General features: G+C 37.9%; 1 protein-coding gene across 1 annotated transcript in view; it reads right to left on the bottom strand.

Annotated features, from left to right (window-relative positions):
* Nucleotides 1-15,403, bottom strand: part of CENPF (centromere protein F) — a 41,816-nt gene extending 26,413 nt beyond the window's left edge. The window contains exons 1-7 of the mRNA XM_009646190.2: nt 15,242-15,403; nt 13,698-13,894; nt 11,375-11,490; nt 9,188-9,279; nt 6,203-6,470; nt 4,407-4,609; nt 1,290-1,415 (exon numbers count right to left, since the gene is read on the bottom strand). Coding sequence (XP_009644485.1) covers nt 1,290-1,415; nt 4,407-4,609; nt 6,203-6,470; nt 9,188-9,279; nt 11,375-11,490; nt 13,698-13,894; nt 15,242-15,403 — 1,164 coding nt within the window. The remainder of the gene's footprint in view (nt 1-1,289; nt 1,416-4,406; nt 4,610-6,202; nt 6,471-9,187; nt 9,280-11,374; nt 11,491-13,697; nt 13,895-15,241) is intronic.
* Between the last annotated feature and the right edge of the window lie 837 nt (nt 15,404-16,240).

The following is a 16,240-nucleotide window of genomic DNA, read 5'->3' as shown; positions in this document are numbered from 1 at the left end:
TTGATAACACATCGATGGTTTAGTTATTGCTAAGTAGTGCTTATACTAGTCAAGGACTGTTCAGCTTGCCATGCTCTGCTGGGTGCACAAGAAGCTGGGAGGTGGCACAGCCAGGACAGCTGACCCCAGCTGGTCAAAGGGCTATTGCAGACCATATGACGTCATGCTCAGTATAGAAACTGGAGTCAGCTGGGGGCCAGCAATCGCTGCCTGGGGATGGGCTGGGCGCAGTCAGTGGGTGGTGAGCAATTGCACTGTTCATCACTTGCTTTGTATATTCTTTTAACGTTGTTATTATGATTATTTTATTTTCCTCTGCTCTTTTATTAAACTGTCGTTATCTCAACCCATAGGGTTTACTTCCTTCCCCCCACCTCCACCCCCCCCCAGCCAATTCTCTACCCCATCCCACAGGGCAGAGGAAGGGTGAGCAAGCGGCTATGTGGTGCTTAGTTGCTGACTGGGATCACAACACATCCAGACTAACAGACTTTGTGAAACCACTTTTTCAGTCAAGAGCATTGGTAGCAGCACTGTATGTACCTTGGAGAAAACATTTCAGGTTAAACATTTGACACAACAGCAATCGTCTTTAGGGCAATGCCCTTACCCAATCCCCAAAGCAGACTTAAAATGCTCATCTGAAATGGCACTATCACTTCCAAATCCATGTCTTTGATTTTCTAACACTGATTATGTTATTAAGCTTAAAAAGAAAAATACAAAGTGTTTAGACCTAAACCAAATCAGGGTTATGCTAAACAAAACTTCACTCCGGAGAAGTTCCTGGGATATGGCTACGCTTTGTCTCTCTACAAAAGCCGGCGTGATGGAATCGAAAGACACGCTAATCCTGTATTTTACCATCTTCTGAGCATGAACCAAAATTAGAATAATAGAGATATAATCCTAAAGAAATTATTTTCTTGTGTGCAAGACGCATGATAAATTAACTCAGATTCCACAGAAATAACTGAGTCAGTTATTAAGTTTGAACTCGCATATACATAATTCTGTGAACAATGAAGCCTAGTTTCTCATGGATTTGTATCTCAGTTGGATCTCTCACACATATTTCTCTATCGTCTACTGAATATTAACATAATTCTGCATCTCTCCAACAGCCTGTCCCCTCTATTGGGATGTTTGGTTTTGGTTTTTCAATTGCCTTTGCAACCTTTACCTTCTATCAAATGTCACTGCAATTAACTGAAAAGCAGATACGCAAAAGAAGCCATGTAATTTCACCTCCGTAGGAAGTAAAAATTAAAAAATTCTTCTTGCTTTACCTGTTGGTATTCCTTTTCCTTTGCCTTTATTTTCTGTTCTAAAGACTGACGAGCACTCTCAGCATTTTGTCTTTGGCAATTCAGTTCTTCTGACAATCTTTTCACCTTTTGCTCCATCATTTGGACCTATAATAATTTAGTTATCAATCACAAGTATTGAAAATGCAAGTGACCTTTTATTTAAATTTATATGCATTCATATGAAGACTGATTTCACCTACTACAATTGTTCTAACATTCATATAACCTACGGCATAATTCTAGCTGGTAATATATAAATTCTTAGCAATCCAAAGTACTAAACTTATACTTGCTTATGTTAGTGATAATGTGTGTACATATATAGAGAGAATATATATACTTTTTATATATCTATAGTTACGTGTGTATATATATACACACACAATAATAAAAACATCTTCAGAAAATCAGTGTCTTTGACAGTCTACAAAAATATACTGTAGCTAACACTGAAAACAGATTTTCAGTACCTCATGTTGCTATGAACTAAAGAATGATCACTAACTGCTAAATGATTACGTTTAGTCTGAAGATAACTGGCTACTCCATTGAATTTCAGAGTGATTCAGCACATTGATTTGGATAGGAAAAAGAGGCAACTATCTTAGATTACTTTAACAGCAACAGAAGAGTGTTTTCCACAATTTAAACTTCAATTAAAAAAAATGATCAGTAGCCTATGTTCCAGGTTAACTTACGCATTAAGAGTATGTCAGCTTGTTATCTAATTCAGTTTATGATGTTAACATTACATTACCTAACAGAGTGAAGCTGGGGGGTAAGAGAAATGGCAAAGATTGAACAGGACTGTTTTCTTTTCCAGCAAAAAGGGCTGTTTAATGAGTTAGTGAAACAGTAGTTTATCTGTCTCATAAGAAAATAAGCAGCAGGCAGTAGTACTGCAAGATCACATCAAAATTGCCTGCAGAAAGGATGCAGACCTCACAAGATGTGAAAATACTTGATAACACAGAGGAGGTGCTGTGGTCAAGGTCTGTGAATAGTACCAGTGACAAAGTGCACAAAGAGTGTGCCAATATTAAATTCAGGCTAGAGGCAGGAAACCAAAATCCAGAATCTCAATGCAGTTCTACATCCAAAGCCGAGGGGGCAGGCAGAGATCCAGTTTCAGTGTGAAAAAGTAACAGAACAGAAAGGGGCAACCTTCAGATGGCAGGACCAAAGGAACCTTCTAGGACAAGATGCTGTGCTGCACCTTAAGGATGGGCTGCACCTCAATTCAAATGGGGCCAGTCAGTCCTATTCCTCCTCATCCTTCCCCAGGCGTGTTCCTAGCTCTATAGCCTTGCCCTGTCCCTTGTGCTGGATTTAACACCCTTTTGATTCCTTAAACTACTTATCTCTCTTAAACCCACAGAAAATTAACAAGGCAAAATTAAATATGTAGTATCCTAATCATTTAGGAAGTTGAATCAAGTCATTTGGGGCATCAAATAAATAAGACTTTTTTTAGAGGAATTGAACTCTTAGGTTGGGTGAGCTCTCTTCCCACAGACTCACTGTGATGACAGTGCCTTTATGTAGTCAATTGACTGTGTCAAGAAATGGCTAAGGGAACTGGGGTTATTTAGTCTGGAGAAGAGGAGGTTGAGGGGAGACCTGATTGCCCTCTACAACTCCCTGGAAAGGAGCCGGCAGGGAGGTGGGGGTCAGCCTCTTCTCCCTGGTAACAGATGATGGGATGAGGGGGAATGGTTTGAAGCTGCGCCAGGGCAGGTTTAGGCTAGACATTAGGAAAAACTTCTTCACCGAAAGGGTTGTCAGGCTCTGGAATGGGCTGCCCAGGGAGGTGGTAGAGTCCTCATCACTGGAGGTATTTAAAAGATGGGCAGATGAGGTGCTTAGGGACATGGTTTAGTGGTGGGATGGCAGGGTTAGGTTAAAGGTTGGACTGGATGATCTCAAAGGTCTTTTCCAACCAAAGTGATTCTATGATTTTACCTCACTCCCAGCCAAGACTTCCCCTAAACCAGTTCCTCACGGAGCTAGTAATAGCCAAATGTTGCAGTCTCTATCAAAAGGCAGACTGATTAACCCTCAATGTACAAAGGTTTATTTTTTAAGGACCAATACAGGAATTGTGGGAAACTGCAGTTTTCCAGTATACTTCAGTAGCATGTGGAAACTTGCTGACAAAGATGGATATCAATTATTATACCCTGAGAAGAGACACACAGAAACATCTTTTTTCCTATCCTGTAGATGAATAGTAGAATAAAGCAGTAGAAAAATAGTAGAAAAAAAGCAAAAAAACAGATAGAAATATGAAGATTCAAGGAATTATGATGTCTGCAGTACTTTCAAATTTGTCAAATGCTGTGAAAAAGGACTTTAGGAAGGTAATACAACTTAATTAATCAAGAAAAAGAGAAAACTCTTATTTCTTGTTATGTTCCGCGGTTTGAATTATTTTAAATGCTGGCATTCTGCTCTTCTTTGCACGATTATAAGCAAAAATCTGAACCATTTGATTTTTTTTTATGTGTGTATTTAAATACACTCTGTAAATTCCTGACTAAGTAAATTGTATTATCCTATTCTCTTTTTAATATGAATCCAAACTCCTCAGTATTAGGTCGTGAAATCCCATGTAGAAATTACATACATTTTCAGTCTTGCATGGCATTTTTACCTATTTTACACAAGTCATTTACAATCCAGAGACTATGGCCCCACAACATCTGTAGTACAAGTAATAAATACTGATTTTCAGCCAAAGTTGCACGACAGTCTATTTAAGGTCAAAACTTGCCACCAGATGTCATTGTTGCTCTATACAACTTGATCAGAAAATATTTTTCCACATTCCAGTCAATCTTGCCTGAGGATGACAAACATTTCTTAGGTGGTATAAGAACCTTCCAGAAAATTGGTGACTGCTTATGAGTATTTACATTTTTACAGGTAATACATATCCAACTAACATACACTTCTCAAAACTTGATCCTCTCAAAATGCTCAAGAAACTTACCGGAGAACCTTGGTTCTTACTAAAATGGCTGAAAACCGACACACACACTAATACTGGGAATGAATTGTAAGGACAGTCAGATGATGTGTGATGAAACATTTTACCTGTGCGGTAGCTTGATCAAATTGTGTTCTCATTTGAGTCAGTTTATCTCTGGTTTTGTTCAGAACTTTATCCTTCTCTGTTAATTCCAACTTCATTCTGCCCAGCTGCAGTTCAGTCTCTTGATGTTTATTCATATGGGATTTCTTCACTTTTTCTTGAGCTTGCAGTTGTTGTTCTAGGTCTTTAACAGTGGAATTCAACTCTGAATTTTAGAAACAGTAAAGAATAAGGATACTTTATGCTTTGAAAGTTATGTCTTCAGGCACTCAAATTTCCAAGTGTCTACACATTCTAAAATATTTAGTATGTTTGATAACAACCTGAGTTCCTGACCCAGGCAGACATCCTGTAAAATGTTCAGCAAGCTAAAACAAAAGTTTCAACTCTCTTCTACTACTACATCAATGACACAAACTATCAAGACTGAAAGATAGTTGACTCTAAATCAATAATTTTCACTTTGTAATATAGGAGAACACAGCAAAATGTGAGGTCAGGCACAAATGCTGCAAAGGCAAAGACAGTTTGCTCCACTGCTGGTTTGGTTTTGTTTGGTGGGGGGTTTTGTTGTTGTTTTTAAACACAGAGAAACATGTCAGTTGACATATCTATTTTATTTTTTTTATTTTTAAAAGGAAAGATATCCACTACAAACATCTGTTTAGGGCAACTGTGAGCATCTGCTTCCAAGAGACTTTTCAGCTATTGGGCATCTTTTTCCCGTCCCAAAGCAGCATACATATAAAGCAAAACCAAGTGATCTTGTCACAAGATACATCAGTAAGAGCTTACCTTCCAAAATCACAACATAATTCTACAGTAGAAAACATCAGCCAGCTACAGGGAGTGTTATCCAGAATTACTATCATCTAGTAATTCTTTTGTTAAAAAAAAAAAAAACCAAACCACCAAGCAAACTGTCTTCCTGATGCTGAATTTATACAGCTTCCAAGTTGAAAATGTCACCTAGATTGAAGTTTTACATGTAGGTATTTGCATAAACAGTTTGGAGAGTACAGGAACTTGTTAAAATGGTCCTACGAGAAACAGTGGAAAAGCTAGTCCAAGTAGTAGGCTTAAGTAAATCACAGAATGTTTTGGGTTGGAAGGGACCTTTAGAGGTCATCTAGCCCAATCCCCACTGTTCATCACTCCACAACAAACCAATTATTTGCTCTCTTCTGTCAACCAGATATCAGGAATGATCATTTCTTCATGTCAATATGTGCAATGCAAGATCATACCTTGCTTTTTCATTGTACTTTTTGCATCATACTTCATTCTGTGCTTCTAGTAACATCCATTATGGACCAACTCAGTTATGCATCAAGCATGAATCAATGAATTTTTAACACAGGTATTGCTCAGCCATAAATCTCAATAGTCATACAAAATTAAGCAAGCAATATAATTGAATTTAACAGTGAGATGTAATGAAATCCTAAAGAGTTTAACTCTGTTTTAAGAGAATTGTTCCATGAGCAATGGAATTACTCGAGAAGGTCATTTTCCTTTCATGTGATGTACCCTACCCACCCCAAAATTCCTCCCTTTAACTCTTCACACTCTTTATAGAAAAGATACCGCAGCCTGTGGATAATCTCTGTAAACTGGCTGATTATTGAAAATACCCACACCCGCAGCTAACTGGGCTAGCTGCCAACGGCAACAACAGGTATCTTTCTCTTTTCCTCCCTAAAGCACTAATTTCAATATGTCTCTTCTATCCACACACCAGCTTTCATGAAACCATATAGGAGACCGCCTCTGTGTTTTAAAGAAATATATCAGATACCTTGGTTCTGTGCTCTTAGCTGGATCATAAGTGACGAATTACAATTCTCAACAAAGCTGTTGTCAAACTCATTGTTCTCTGATATTATACTAGAATTTGTTTCTTTTTCCCATGGAAAAGAGGATGATGTAGAACTTCCCCGTACAGGAGTTTCTTGATTTCTAGATGGTGTCTTTTCTTGTTGCCATGAAAACACAGATGAGGAAGCCTGATGCCGAGCAATCTCCCTGTGACTCAAAGAGCTTTGAGGATGAGGCTGATTTATTTTCTGTGTCCAAAAAAAAAAAAAAAATGGTCTACCTTTACACAGCTCCATATCCAACATATAACAAAATAATTAATTTATTCATAAGCAGATAATAGGCCATGGTCATTTCACATTTTTATAACGTCACATCATCTACCAGTGCAAACTACTGATTCTTATAATTATTTTTATACTACATAAATTCGATAACTTTAGTCCAAGTATCCAAGAAAAGCTGATACTTATAAATGCAAACCAGGTTCTCCAAAAAAGTAGTTCAATAAGTAACATACCCAGATTTTTGTCTTTTTCAAGAGAGATCCCATCATTTACCTCCTATATTTTTCAAAATCAAAGCCTACATTTCTACAGGCAAGTGCTGACACAAGTAAGCTGCAAGAAATATAGAAGTCTAGACTAATATATCTGACCCACATTTAGTTCTTCTGGACAAAACCAGGTAAAGTCAGAACAGATTTATTTAAACTTACACAGAATACCCCAAAATTGCAATAATAAAATATGCCAGGTACCACCTTTCGACCTCTTCATACAGAAAAATTAAGCAGAGCCAAAATACTAGGCGGTTTTTTTCTTCTTAAGTGAAAATCCCCTCAGTGAAGCCCCTATTGTATTTTTAACTGGATTTTCAAATGCCTCTCATTTGAATTTTTTTTTTTTCCAAACTAAAGCCCTAAACCAGGTAATACCCACTGTTACTTCTCAGTCCAACCAGAGAATATGGTGTTATGTAGGAATAGCAGTGCTAAGACCAGAAATCTATATAGTCCAGAATGCCATGTCCAATCCTGTAAATTAACTTGTTGATAAAGAACATAAAACCCTAACCAAGCATGTAGTAACCATTCCCCTTATATGCCATTTATATGTACAGAGTTTCTGAGACAAAAGTTTAAATCCAGGAAATTAAGGGGAATTAATAATTATTTTATTGAAATACTTTACATGTACTTTCTCTTTTGGATCTTTGTGGCCTTTTTACAATACTCTGCAACAAAAAGTTCTGCCATTTAACACAGTATAGTGTAATAAAATAATTTTTATTCTGAGCCTGCAGAGTTGGTACTGTAATTATGCCTTATGAAAAGCAGGAAAATAACCATTCCCTGTTTCTTCTCTTGATCCTCACTCATTTTTGTACCATCCATTTCTACCGTATCTGTTTGGAGATAAGATAAATAGAATTTGCAAGGAATATTCAAGATTTAAGAGCCATTTGGCTATATATGGGCAAAGAATATTAATTCTTTTCCCCCAATTTTTTTTTTCATCATTGTTGAACACAATATTGACGTTTTCAGAGAACTAGCCACAATAATTACTGACTTGCTTCCTGTAATCATTTCATTAAGTTTGGAGGCTGAGTGTACTGGGTATGCATTGTTCAGATTATGTTTTCCAGGTGCATTACTTCACTTTGTTTTACACAGAATTTTACTTACCATCTTAATTATTGCAATTATTTAGTGTCACAAAATACTGTGTAGTCTTCAACCAGATTATTCAACTCTTTTTCAGATCACTAATGAATATGCTGAATAGCACAGTTCTCTCTACTAATCCTTTTCAGGCTCCACTGATTATCACTCCCCAGCTGTAAAAACTGACCATTTACTGTCACTGCCCTCAATCTTCACCTTTAAATTCACAAGAACTCCTCCCCTTAATCAAAATTATTTCAGTTTTTCAGTGTTTTGTGGATATCCCATGACATTATAGCGAGTCACACTCAACTCACACATTCTCCGATCTGTTCTTAAATCCCCCCCTAAACTGCTGAAAATGTGCAGCGTGATCTCCCTTTGCAAATAAAGCGTTGATCTTTTCTCCATACACCATACCTACATATGCATCAATAAATGTATTGCTTTAAGTTTCTAACAATTTGTCCAGGACAAAAAACTTGGCCTGACTAAACTGCATGTCCAGGAACCAGCACTGTAAGCTTTTTTAAAAAATGGCATCATCGTTGTCACCTTCCAGTGTTGAGAGAAGAATGAAAGAAGTTGCACATTAGTGATTCAGTAGTCCCACGCTGCTGTGCCCTATTAATTCATGGGTAAATATTATCTCTGTCTGGTGATTTTTTTTTTTATTACTATTCATTTTATCAATCTATTTTAAGAAATCCGACATTTCAGTTTGAGGCTGTGCCACAGATTCAACCCCAATAAAGAAAGGCTCTGATATAGAAAACTTTTTAAGCCTTTAAATAGTAAATCCCAAATAAAAAGTTACTTCAGCTTTTCTGCAGTGGCCCTTTTTCCCTTGAGGGCTTTCACATTGTAGACATCTACTGGCCTCAGAGATTCCCTAATACAGTTCCTACTATTTACACATTTGAAAAAATATACTAGTTTTTATTTGCTAGGCGAGTTATTTCTCAGTCTTTTCAAGGCTATTCTATTATCCTATCATATTTAACTTGGCAAAATTGACACTGTTTTCTCTTGTCCTTGCTTGCACAAGACTTCCAGTTTTTGAAGGATGTGTTCTCATTTTTAATGTCCTTCTTTCCTTTGCTATTCAATTATGCTAACTTTTCCAGATTCTCCAAGATTACTTCTGAATGGCAGTACACATGGATTAATTCTTTATTTTTTAAGTTACACTAAGTGATGTAGAATACATTCCACTAGTTCTTCACTCCATTTTCCAAGTTCACTCAGTAGTTACTTTTTTAGATATCACACATACCATTCTCAAGAGATACTTACCTTAACCTGGACAGTTCTCAGTTCTAATTCTAGCTTTTTTCTTTCTTGTACTTCTTTCTTGTATTTTTCTTCTAGTTCTTCAAATTTAGCATCTACAAAGACATGAAGAATACTTCGTAATCTAACTTAGTACATAGGTAATCTTTTCTAGCCTATTGCTATGACAGGAATGATAAGAACGAACAGCTATCAGAAGTGTCAGATCATGAGGAACAACCAATCAGATATACAATATGTTCAGTAATTTAGGACCTCAAAAGTACACTGGTGGGATATCTGGAACTTAACATTAGAATGAAAACACAACTGTTAGGAGTAAGGATCCAATGCCAGAATTTTATGGTTTTAATTTTTCCCGCTAAAAAAATGTGTGATATATATATAACATATATACACTTTAAAAAATAATTATATATAACATAGATGTGTTGCATTATATATACACATACATATAGATTATATACTTTTTTTTTTTTTAAGTTTTCCTACCAGCAGCCCAATAGCATTAATATTACTAAAAATGACGAGAGAATAAGTCTGGATCTTTTCCTCAAGTTCCTTTCAAATGCAATAGGAATTGGACAAAGAATTTATTTCTGATTTTTATGCTGAAATTTTAAGAGAGGCATATGAGTCCAAAACAAAATTCTTGCTTCCTGCTTCCCTTCTGTTGAATTTGTATAATAATTCTACAACTCTCTCGGGAAATTCTAGAACTAGAACGCTTTGTAGCATTCTAGGAAGCAGTTGAGGGAGGGAATTGTCCCACTCTACGCTGCACTGGTGCAGCCCCACCTCAGGTGCTGTGTGCAGTTTTGGGCACCTCAATATAAGGACATCAAACTATTAGGGTGTATCCAGAGGAGGGCAACCAAGATTGTGAAATGTCTTGAGGGCAAGATTTATGAGGAGCAGCTGAGGTCATTTGGTTTGTTCAGCATGGAGAAGGCTGAGGGGTGACCTCATCTCAGCCTACAACTTCCTCAAGGGTGGGGGGGGGCAGCAGAGGGGGAGGTGCTGATCTCCTCTCTCATGATCAGGAGTAAGACACAAGGAAATTGGACAAAGCTGCATCAGGAAAGGTTCAGACTGGACTTTAGGAAAAGGTTCTTCACCAAAAGGGTGGTCGATCACTGGAAAAGGCTCCCCAGAGAAGTGGTCACAGCACCAAGCCTGCCAGAGTTCAGGTTGCGTCTGGATGATGCTCTTAGTCATATGATTTAGTTTTAGGTAATTCTACAGGGAGTTGGACTCGATGATCCTTATGGGTCCCTTCCAACTTGAAATATTCTATGTTCTTGAAGAATTTAAGACTCCAATTTTCAAAGGAAAAAACCTCCCCAGCAATACCATTTTAAATACAGTTATTTACGTCATTTTAATCTAATTCACATTTCAGGAGTGCCTCACTTCGTGGAGTGCTTGACACTGCCACTACTGCACCCTTTTTCAGTTATGCATAAAGAAATTAAAATGAACAAGAGTGCAAGAAAGTATCTCAGATTTCCTGTTGGAGTAAGATTGAGATGCCAAACTTACAGAACGTTTGTTCACAGCAAAGAAAGAGGGAAATAGCATGTGTAATATTGAACCCATCAAAGTTTTTCAGGATAGACAGCATAAGGGTGTCTGCCTACAGAAGAGTTCTCTAGTTAAGGAAACTTCCTTTTGATTTTCCAGTTCCTTCAAATATTTTAATTCTATTTGATGTCACTAATTTGAAAATAGAAGTGATGCTTTGAAATTGATACAGTGCATAAATTGTGCAGATTATCATACACAATAGTATGAACAATAATTTTCTAAATAAATAACACCTATAACTGTTGATGAAACTTTAGTTAAAGTACCCGTGGCACATGAAAGAAGAAATTTGCCCTTCATAACATGATGGGAAGACCTGACACTAGGAATGGGCATTCAAAAAATTGCTGCTGTCTGTTGATGGATATTCCTATTACTGTTCCATGTCCACCAACATAGTGCTGATAAGATGTAATATTTGCAATAAGTGATCAATCTGCACTTTTAAACTTGGAACCTACAGTGCTATAAAGTAGACACTCTCATAAGAAGCTACATAGTAGGGACTAGGCAACTCAATACTAGTGTAATGTTCAAACTAGTCCTCTGCCTTCCAAGAAAACTGACAGTTAACTCTCTGTGCTAGATGAAAAAATCATTTACCATTTTGACTTTGAACTGGTGTTAAAGGAGCGGTAAAACTTTTCTGTGGAGTGCCACTGAATGATAAGTCTCCCGCAGTCAATGTTTGCCGACTTCTCTCAAGCTCACATTTGTATCTGTTTAGGAAAGAAGCAACAGCAGAAATTAGTAATGGAAACCAAAAGGTTCATTATGTATTTTTAAGAGCCTGAAGTACACAAATAAGTGATATGATTCTAAGAACTTAGTTCAAAGATCAAGTGAAGATACATCCACTGAAAATTTTCGGGTACTATAACACAGAAATATGAAGAATATTTTATTTGGAGTTTCAATATACTTAATCAGTTACATAGGAGTCAAAGCTAAGAGACAAAACCAAACCCAAAGTAGATGAAAAATCAGTTAGAACTGCTTAAGATCTCACTGTCCAGCTAAACACACCCAAATCACTGTAAACACTGATAACATGAACCTCTCACTCTTCAGTAAGCATCTTTACAGTAGAAAACATTACTTTTATTCTATGTTCTGTTACTGTGCACTTTGAAAAAACCTATGCAAACCTCATGAAAATGGAAGGGAATACCCTCCACACAACAATGTATTTTTCATGTGTACCATTTACACTGCTACCCCAGACACCACAGCAGACTACCCATTCCAATGACTTTTGTGAGCATGAAGAGTTACAAGCTCATCCAATGAAACCAGGTAACTAGTTTGGAGGTTATACAGCAACTTCCATCCTGCCAGCAAGCACAGGTCGGTGAGACAATGGTTCCAGGCTGCAGCCCATCACGTTAGTGACTCCACAAATTGCCTTTCCGTTTCCCCCTCCCTTTTATAGCACAACAGCAAGAACTCTCCCAGTGGATCGTCCGTTGCTATGAAGTGGTAAACGATCAGTATCAGCATAAAACAAAACAGAACCAAATACAAAACCAAAACAGATTGCCAAGATCAAGCTACATGTAGTAACTGATGATCTTTTGTAATGGACAGCTATGCAAAATAATGTAATGGGAAGGAGAGAATTCAGTAGACTGAACTTAATTTTGGAAACAGATAAATGGAACACATATCCTTAGCCTGCAACATCTCTGGCCCAACATTTGACAGCAGATGCAGAAAACACAAGTGTGATTTTATCAACCCTGCTGAATCTCACTAGATTCTTCTTTGACAGATCTCAGCAACTCCTTACACAAAGCTGGCATTCCTATATGCCATAAATTGGTTTGTTCAAATTTAAAATCTCTCAGCAGTGAGTTGAATACTTCAACTACCTTTAGTTTTCCCAAGGGCGGGGGAGGACACTGACAGACAAAGGGAAAAAAACCAGAAAGACCAACACCACTTCCTCTATTTGCTTCTTATTAGGACATGTACAAGGCATATCATCCAAAAGTTAAAGGAAGCAGACACACTTCAGGTCATGAAAAAAACCACCCCACCACCAAACCAAACCATTAGGAAACCTGATATCACAGACTTGCCCCACTCTGTGACACTAATCCACATTACTAGTACTAATAGCACAACAGTTTATTAAATAGGCAGGATACTGAGCCTTATTGAAAACAGACAGTTTCAGAAATACTTCTATTTAAGAACAGAGGGTGCCTCTAGCATGAGAGCAAGTTCAACAGATGACAACATTCACAGTTGCTATGGGCAACTGTTCCATTTGTGTAGCACCCTCAGATGAAGGATTTTAGATGCGTCTGCATTACTTACAGAAGATTATTTTATTGTATAAATTGCATTCCACCCCTACAGACAGTACACACATACTGTCTCAGTAATAACAGCATTTACAAGTTGAGGTGTTACGAAATCAGGACTTCTTTAGCAAAGCAACCGGATTCAGTGATTCAGTCACAGCACTATTGCTTTTGGCAGCTTCCTCTTCCACTCCAATACTTCCAGTGGTCATATTTTATTGGTAGACTTTATCTTACAGACTGAATTGTCCATGTATTTTCCTTGCAACTCCAAGCTCTTTCCATGTTATTTTTGCCAAGTGACTCTCTTGTGTTAGTTTTTTTTCCTGTTTGTTTGTTTTGTTTAAAAAGCACGGAATAAATGGCTCCCTTTTCACATGACACTGCAGAATTCCTCCAAATTAAACAGGAAGTATAGGTGCTAACTGCTTCGAGTGACACACAGATATATGTAGAAGTCTGTATACGCATGTGTGTACTTAAAAACAGGACGATGTTTTTGAAATTTTGGTCACAAAATCTGAATGAAGTATGAGATGAAGAAAATCTAGAAGACCATGAAGGACACATCAAATAATCAAAACATGAGAAAACAGAGACATACAGCAAGTCCTCACCTTTTCAGTTCTTGTTCTAGTCTTTCGATGTCTTTCTTACTGGAATTCAGCTGCCCTGACTGAATGTTGACTTGAGATTCTTTTACTTGAAGATCATGTGAAATTTTCTGCTTTGCTTTCTCAAGATTATCACACAATTCCATCAAGCTCTGGTTCTCTCTTTTTAGTGTTGCAGCTTCGTTTTTTTCATTTTCAACCTAGTTGGAATATAGACCATTTCAAAAAGTGTCTCAAGTCCTCTCTACACTTCTGTGCAATTATTATTATTTTAATAACATAAAGTTTACATACTGTTGTTTGCTTCCTAGCATTTCAAAATCCTGATAACACTGAAAACTTCAGATATACACATTGTTTATATATTCTTGGGTGTGAATAAAACCACATTTCCTAAACCTCAACGCAGTGACATTAACAATTTCTATTTATTTAGACACAAGCACGTAAAAAAAGTCATCAATCCTTAAATACTAGTAATCCCCACTAGTCCACATTCTTCACTGATCATCTTGCTTCTCTTTCCAGCCTGTCAACTTTAGCAACCAGAATACCTTGACTCACTAAACAAAGAATGCACAATGATTATCAAAAGTCACAGCTTTGAAATTGGAAATAGAACCTGGCAGCAGAGACATCCTTCTCCTCCTTTCCAGCTTCTGAGGGGCAGGTTACAGTCAGGCTAAATCTTTGCACAATGTTATTCTTTTGACTGAAAAATAGTGAGTATTAGCTACTGCTTCCACGAGTTTTAAAGCACCTTTTGTTTGGGGAGCAGAGCAGTTCCTCTGGATGGTCAAAATAAGTACCTGGAAACTCACAGGAAGAAACTCAAAGACAACTACTGGCTTAAGTTTTGCTAGAAAGCAGCCTAAAGGGAATAAAAGGCAACCTTTGTAAATTGCCTCTGAGCTGCTATTCAAACATTACAAAACAAAATGCAGCCAGATGGGTCACTTCTGATCTGAAGCATGGCAGAACCCTGACCAAGAGGGTCTCTAGTTTCCTGGCTAGAGGGCTGACAGGGTAGAGTAAATTGAGGCATTGAAAAAAAAAAAAAAAAAAAAAAAAAAAAAAAAAGAGAATTACAAAAACTAAGTAAAAGATGATAGGTATCTGCAGGCAAGGTGAAACAGCAAGAGGCTATCAGCTGTGCAGGTGTTTTATATAACAGGCCTAGTCATTATCGAGATTTTTTTTTTATCAGGCATAATAATAAAGTAATTTCTTTTCCTAATCATAAAGAGATGCAGGAAAGCCTCAAAGTAAACATAAAGAGCTGGAGATGGACAATCATGCCAAACATGGATAGAAGGCAGGAAATCTATTAACAGTCAATGAGAACCACACAGAAGTGAGAATATATGATGGGTATGAAGTAAGATGAAGAGAAGCTATTTATATTTCTAGGCTATCTTTCTGGTCAGTCAGCGGGAAGAAACAAACCACTAACCCACTCCCTAACAACAGCCTGATAATAAAGCTCTGTAATTGTGTTTGGCATGGAGAACAGCATTTTAGGGAAATGACCGCAGTACCTATGTTACCTTCTGTTTCTGTTTTTGCAAAGCTGCCTCCAGAGACTCTAACTGGAATTGTCTTTGCTGACGCTCCTTTTTAAGCTTGTCTACTTGACTTTCCAGCTCATGAATCTTCTGAAGGACTCTGGGGGAGAGGCCTTCTTTCCATTCCTCTATGGCCCAGCTCATATTGACAGGTTTCTTGATTAATACAAAATGGGTGGTACTATGCCTGGAACACAAAGACAACTGCAATTAGACATTGAAAGCGGTTAAATAAGCCTCCCTTTTAAATAAGTTGCATTTTTAAGCTTAGCAGTGATTAGAATACAGTATTTCACAACCACGCAGGCTTCCCGATCTAAACACCAAGCAGCAACTTTTAATATTAGGTCCTATTGTTGACGCACTTCTGTCCAGTTAAGATGAGATTTTTAAACCTCACATCGATCAATCTCCTAATAACAGGATTTGTATTCTTATAACTGCATTGGACTGCTGTATTTCAGAAAGTTTCTCTCCCCATCTTATTTTGACAACCACACTACAGAAAGCCATTAGCCCTTATGACTGCGTTGCACTTCCGCGGTGTTTCACCCGAGAGCCCCGTGAAAACCCGTGGCTTTGTTTTAGGCCGCATCTACGCTTCTTTCCTTACAGGAGTTTCTCACACCAATACCGAGGGGCACCGAGAATGCTCTGTGCCGGCAGAAACAGCTGCACGACACAGTCCTTAAATACAAGTTTGACACACTCGTGCGATTTTATCTTTTGCTGTTGTAATGACTCCGCCTTTAGAGGGACCTGACACGGGCTTACATGGGCACAGCTCAAAGATTATTTGTGGGACAAATTACCTCGAAATAACCAGAGATCAACAAAGACGGACTGAGCCCACCCAGGACCGGGGGCGTCACGAACCTCCCCGAGCTTGCCCCTCGGCTCAGGCAGCGGCTCCCGGCTTTGCCGACTGCCGGGCGGCAGCACGCCGCCCTCTCACGGGGACGCACCGCGCCGAGGGCGGGC

This window comes from Egretta garzetta, unplaced genomic scaffold, assembly GCF_000687185.1.
Source record: "Egretta garzetta isolate BGI_Z169 unplaced genomic scaffold, ASM68718v1 scaffold319, whole genome shotgun sequence".
Lineage (NCBI taxonomy): Eukaryota > Metazoa > Chordata > Aves > Pelecaniformes > Ardeidae > Egretta > Egretta garzetta.
The sequence above is the reverse complement of the archived record's forward strand: the minus strand, read 5'-3'. Positions and strand labels throughout refer to the sequence as shown.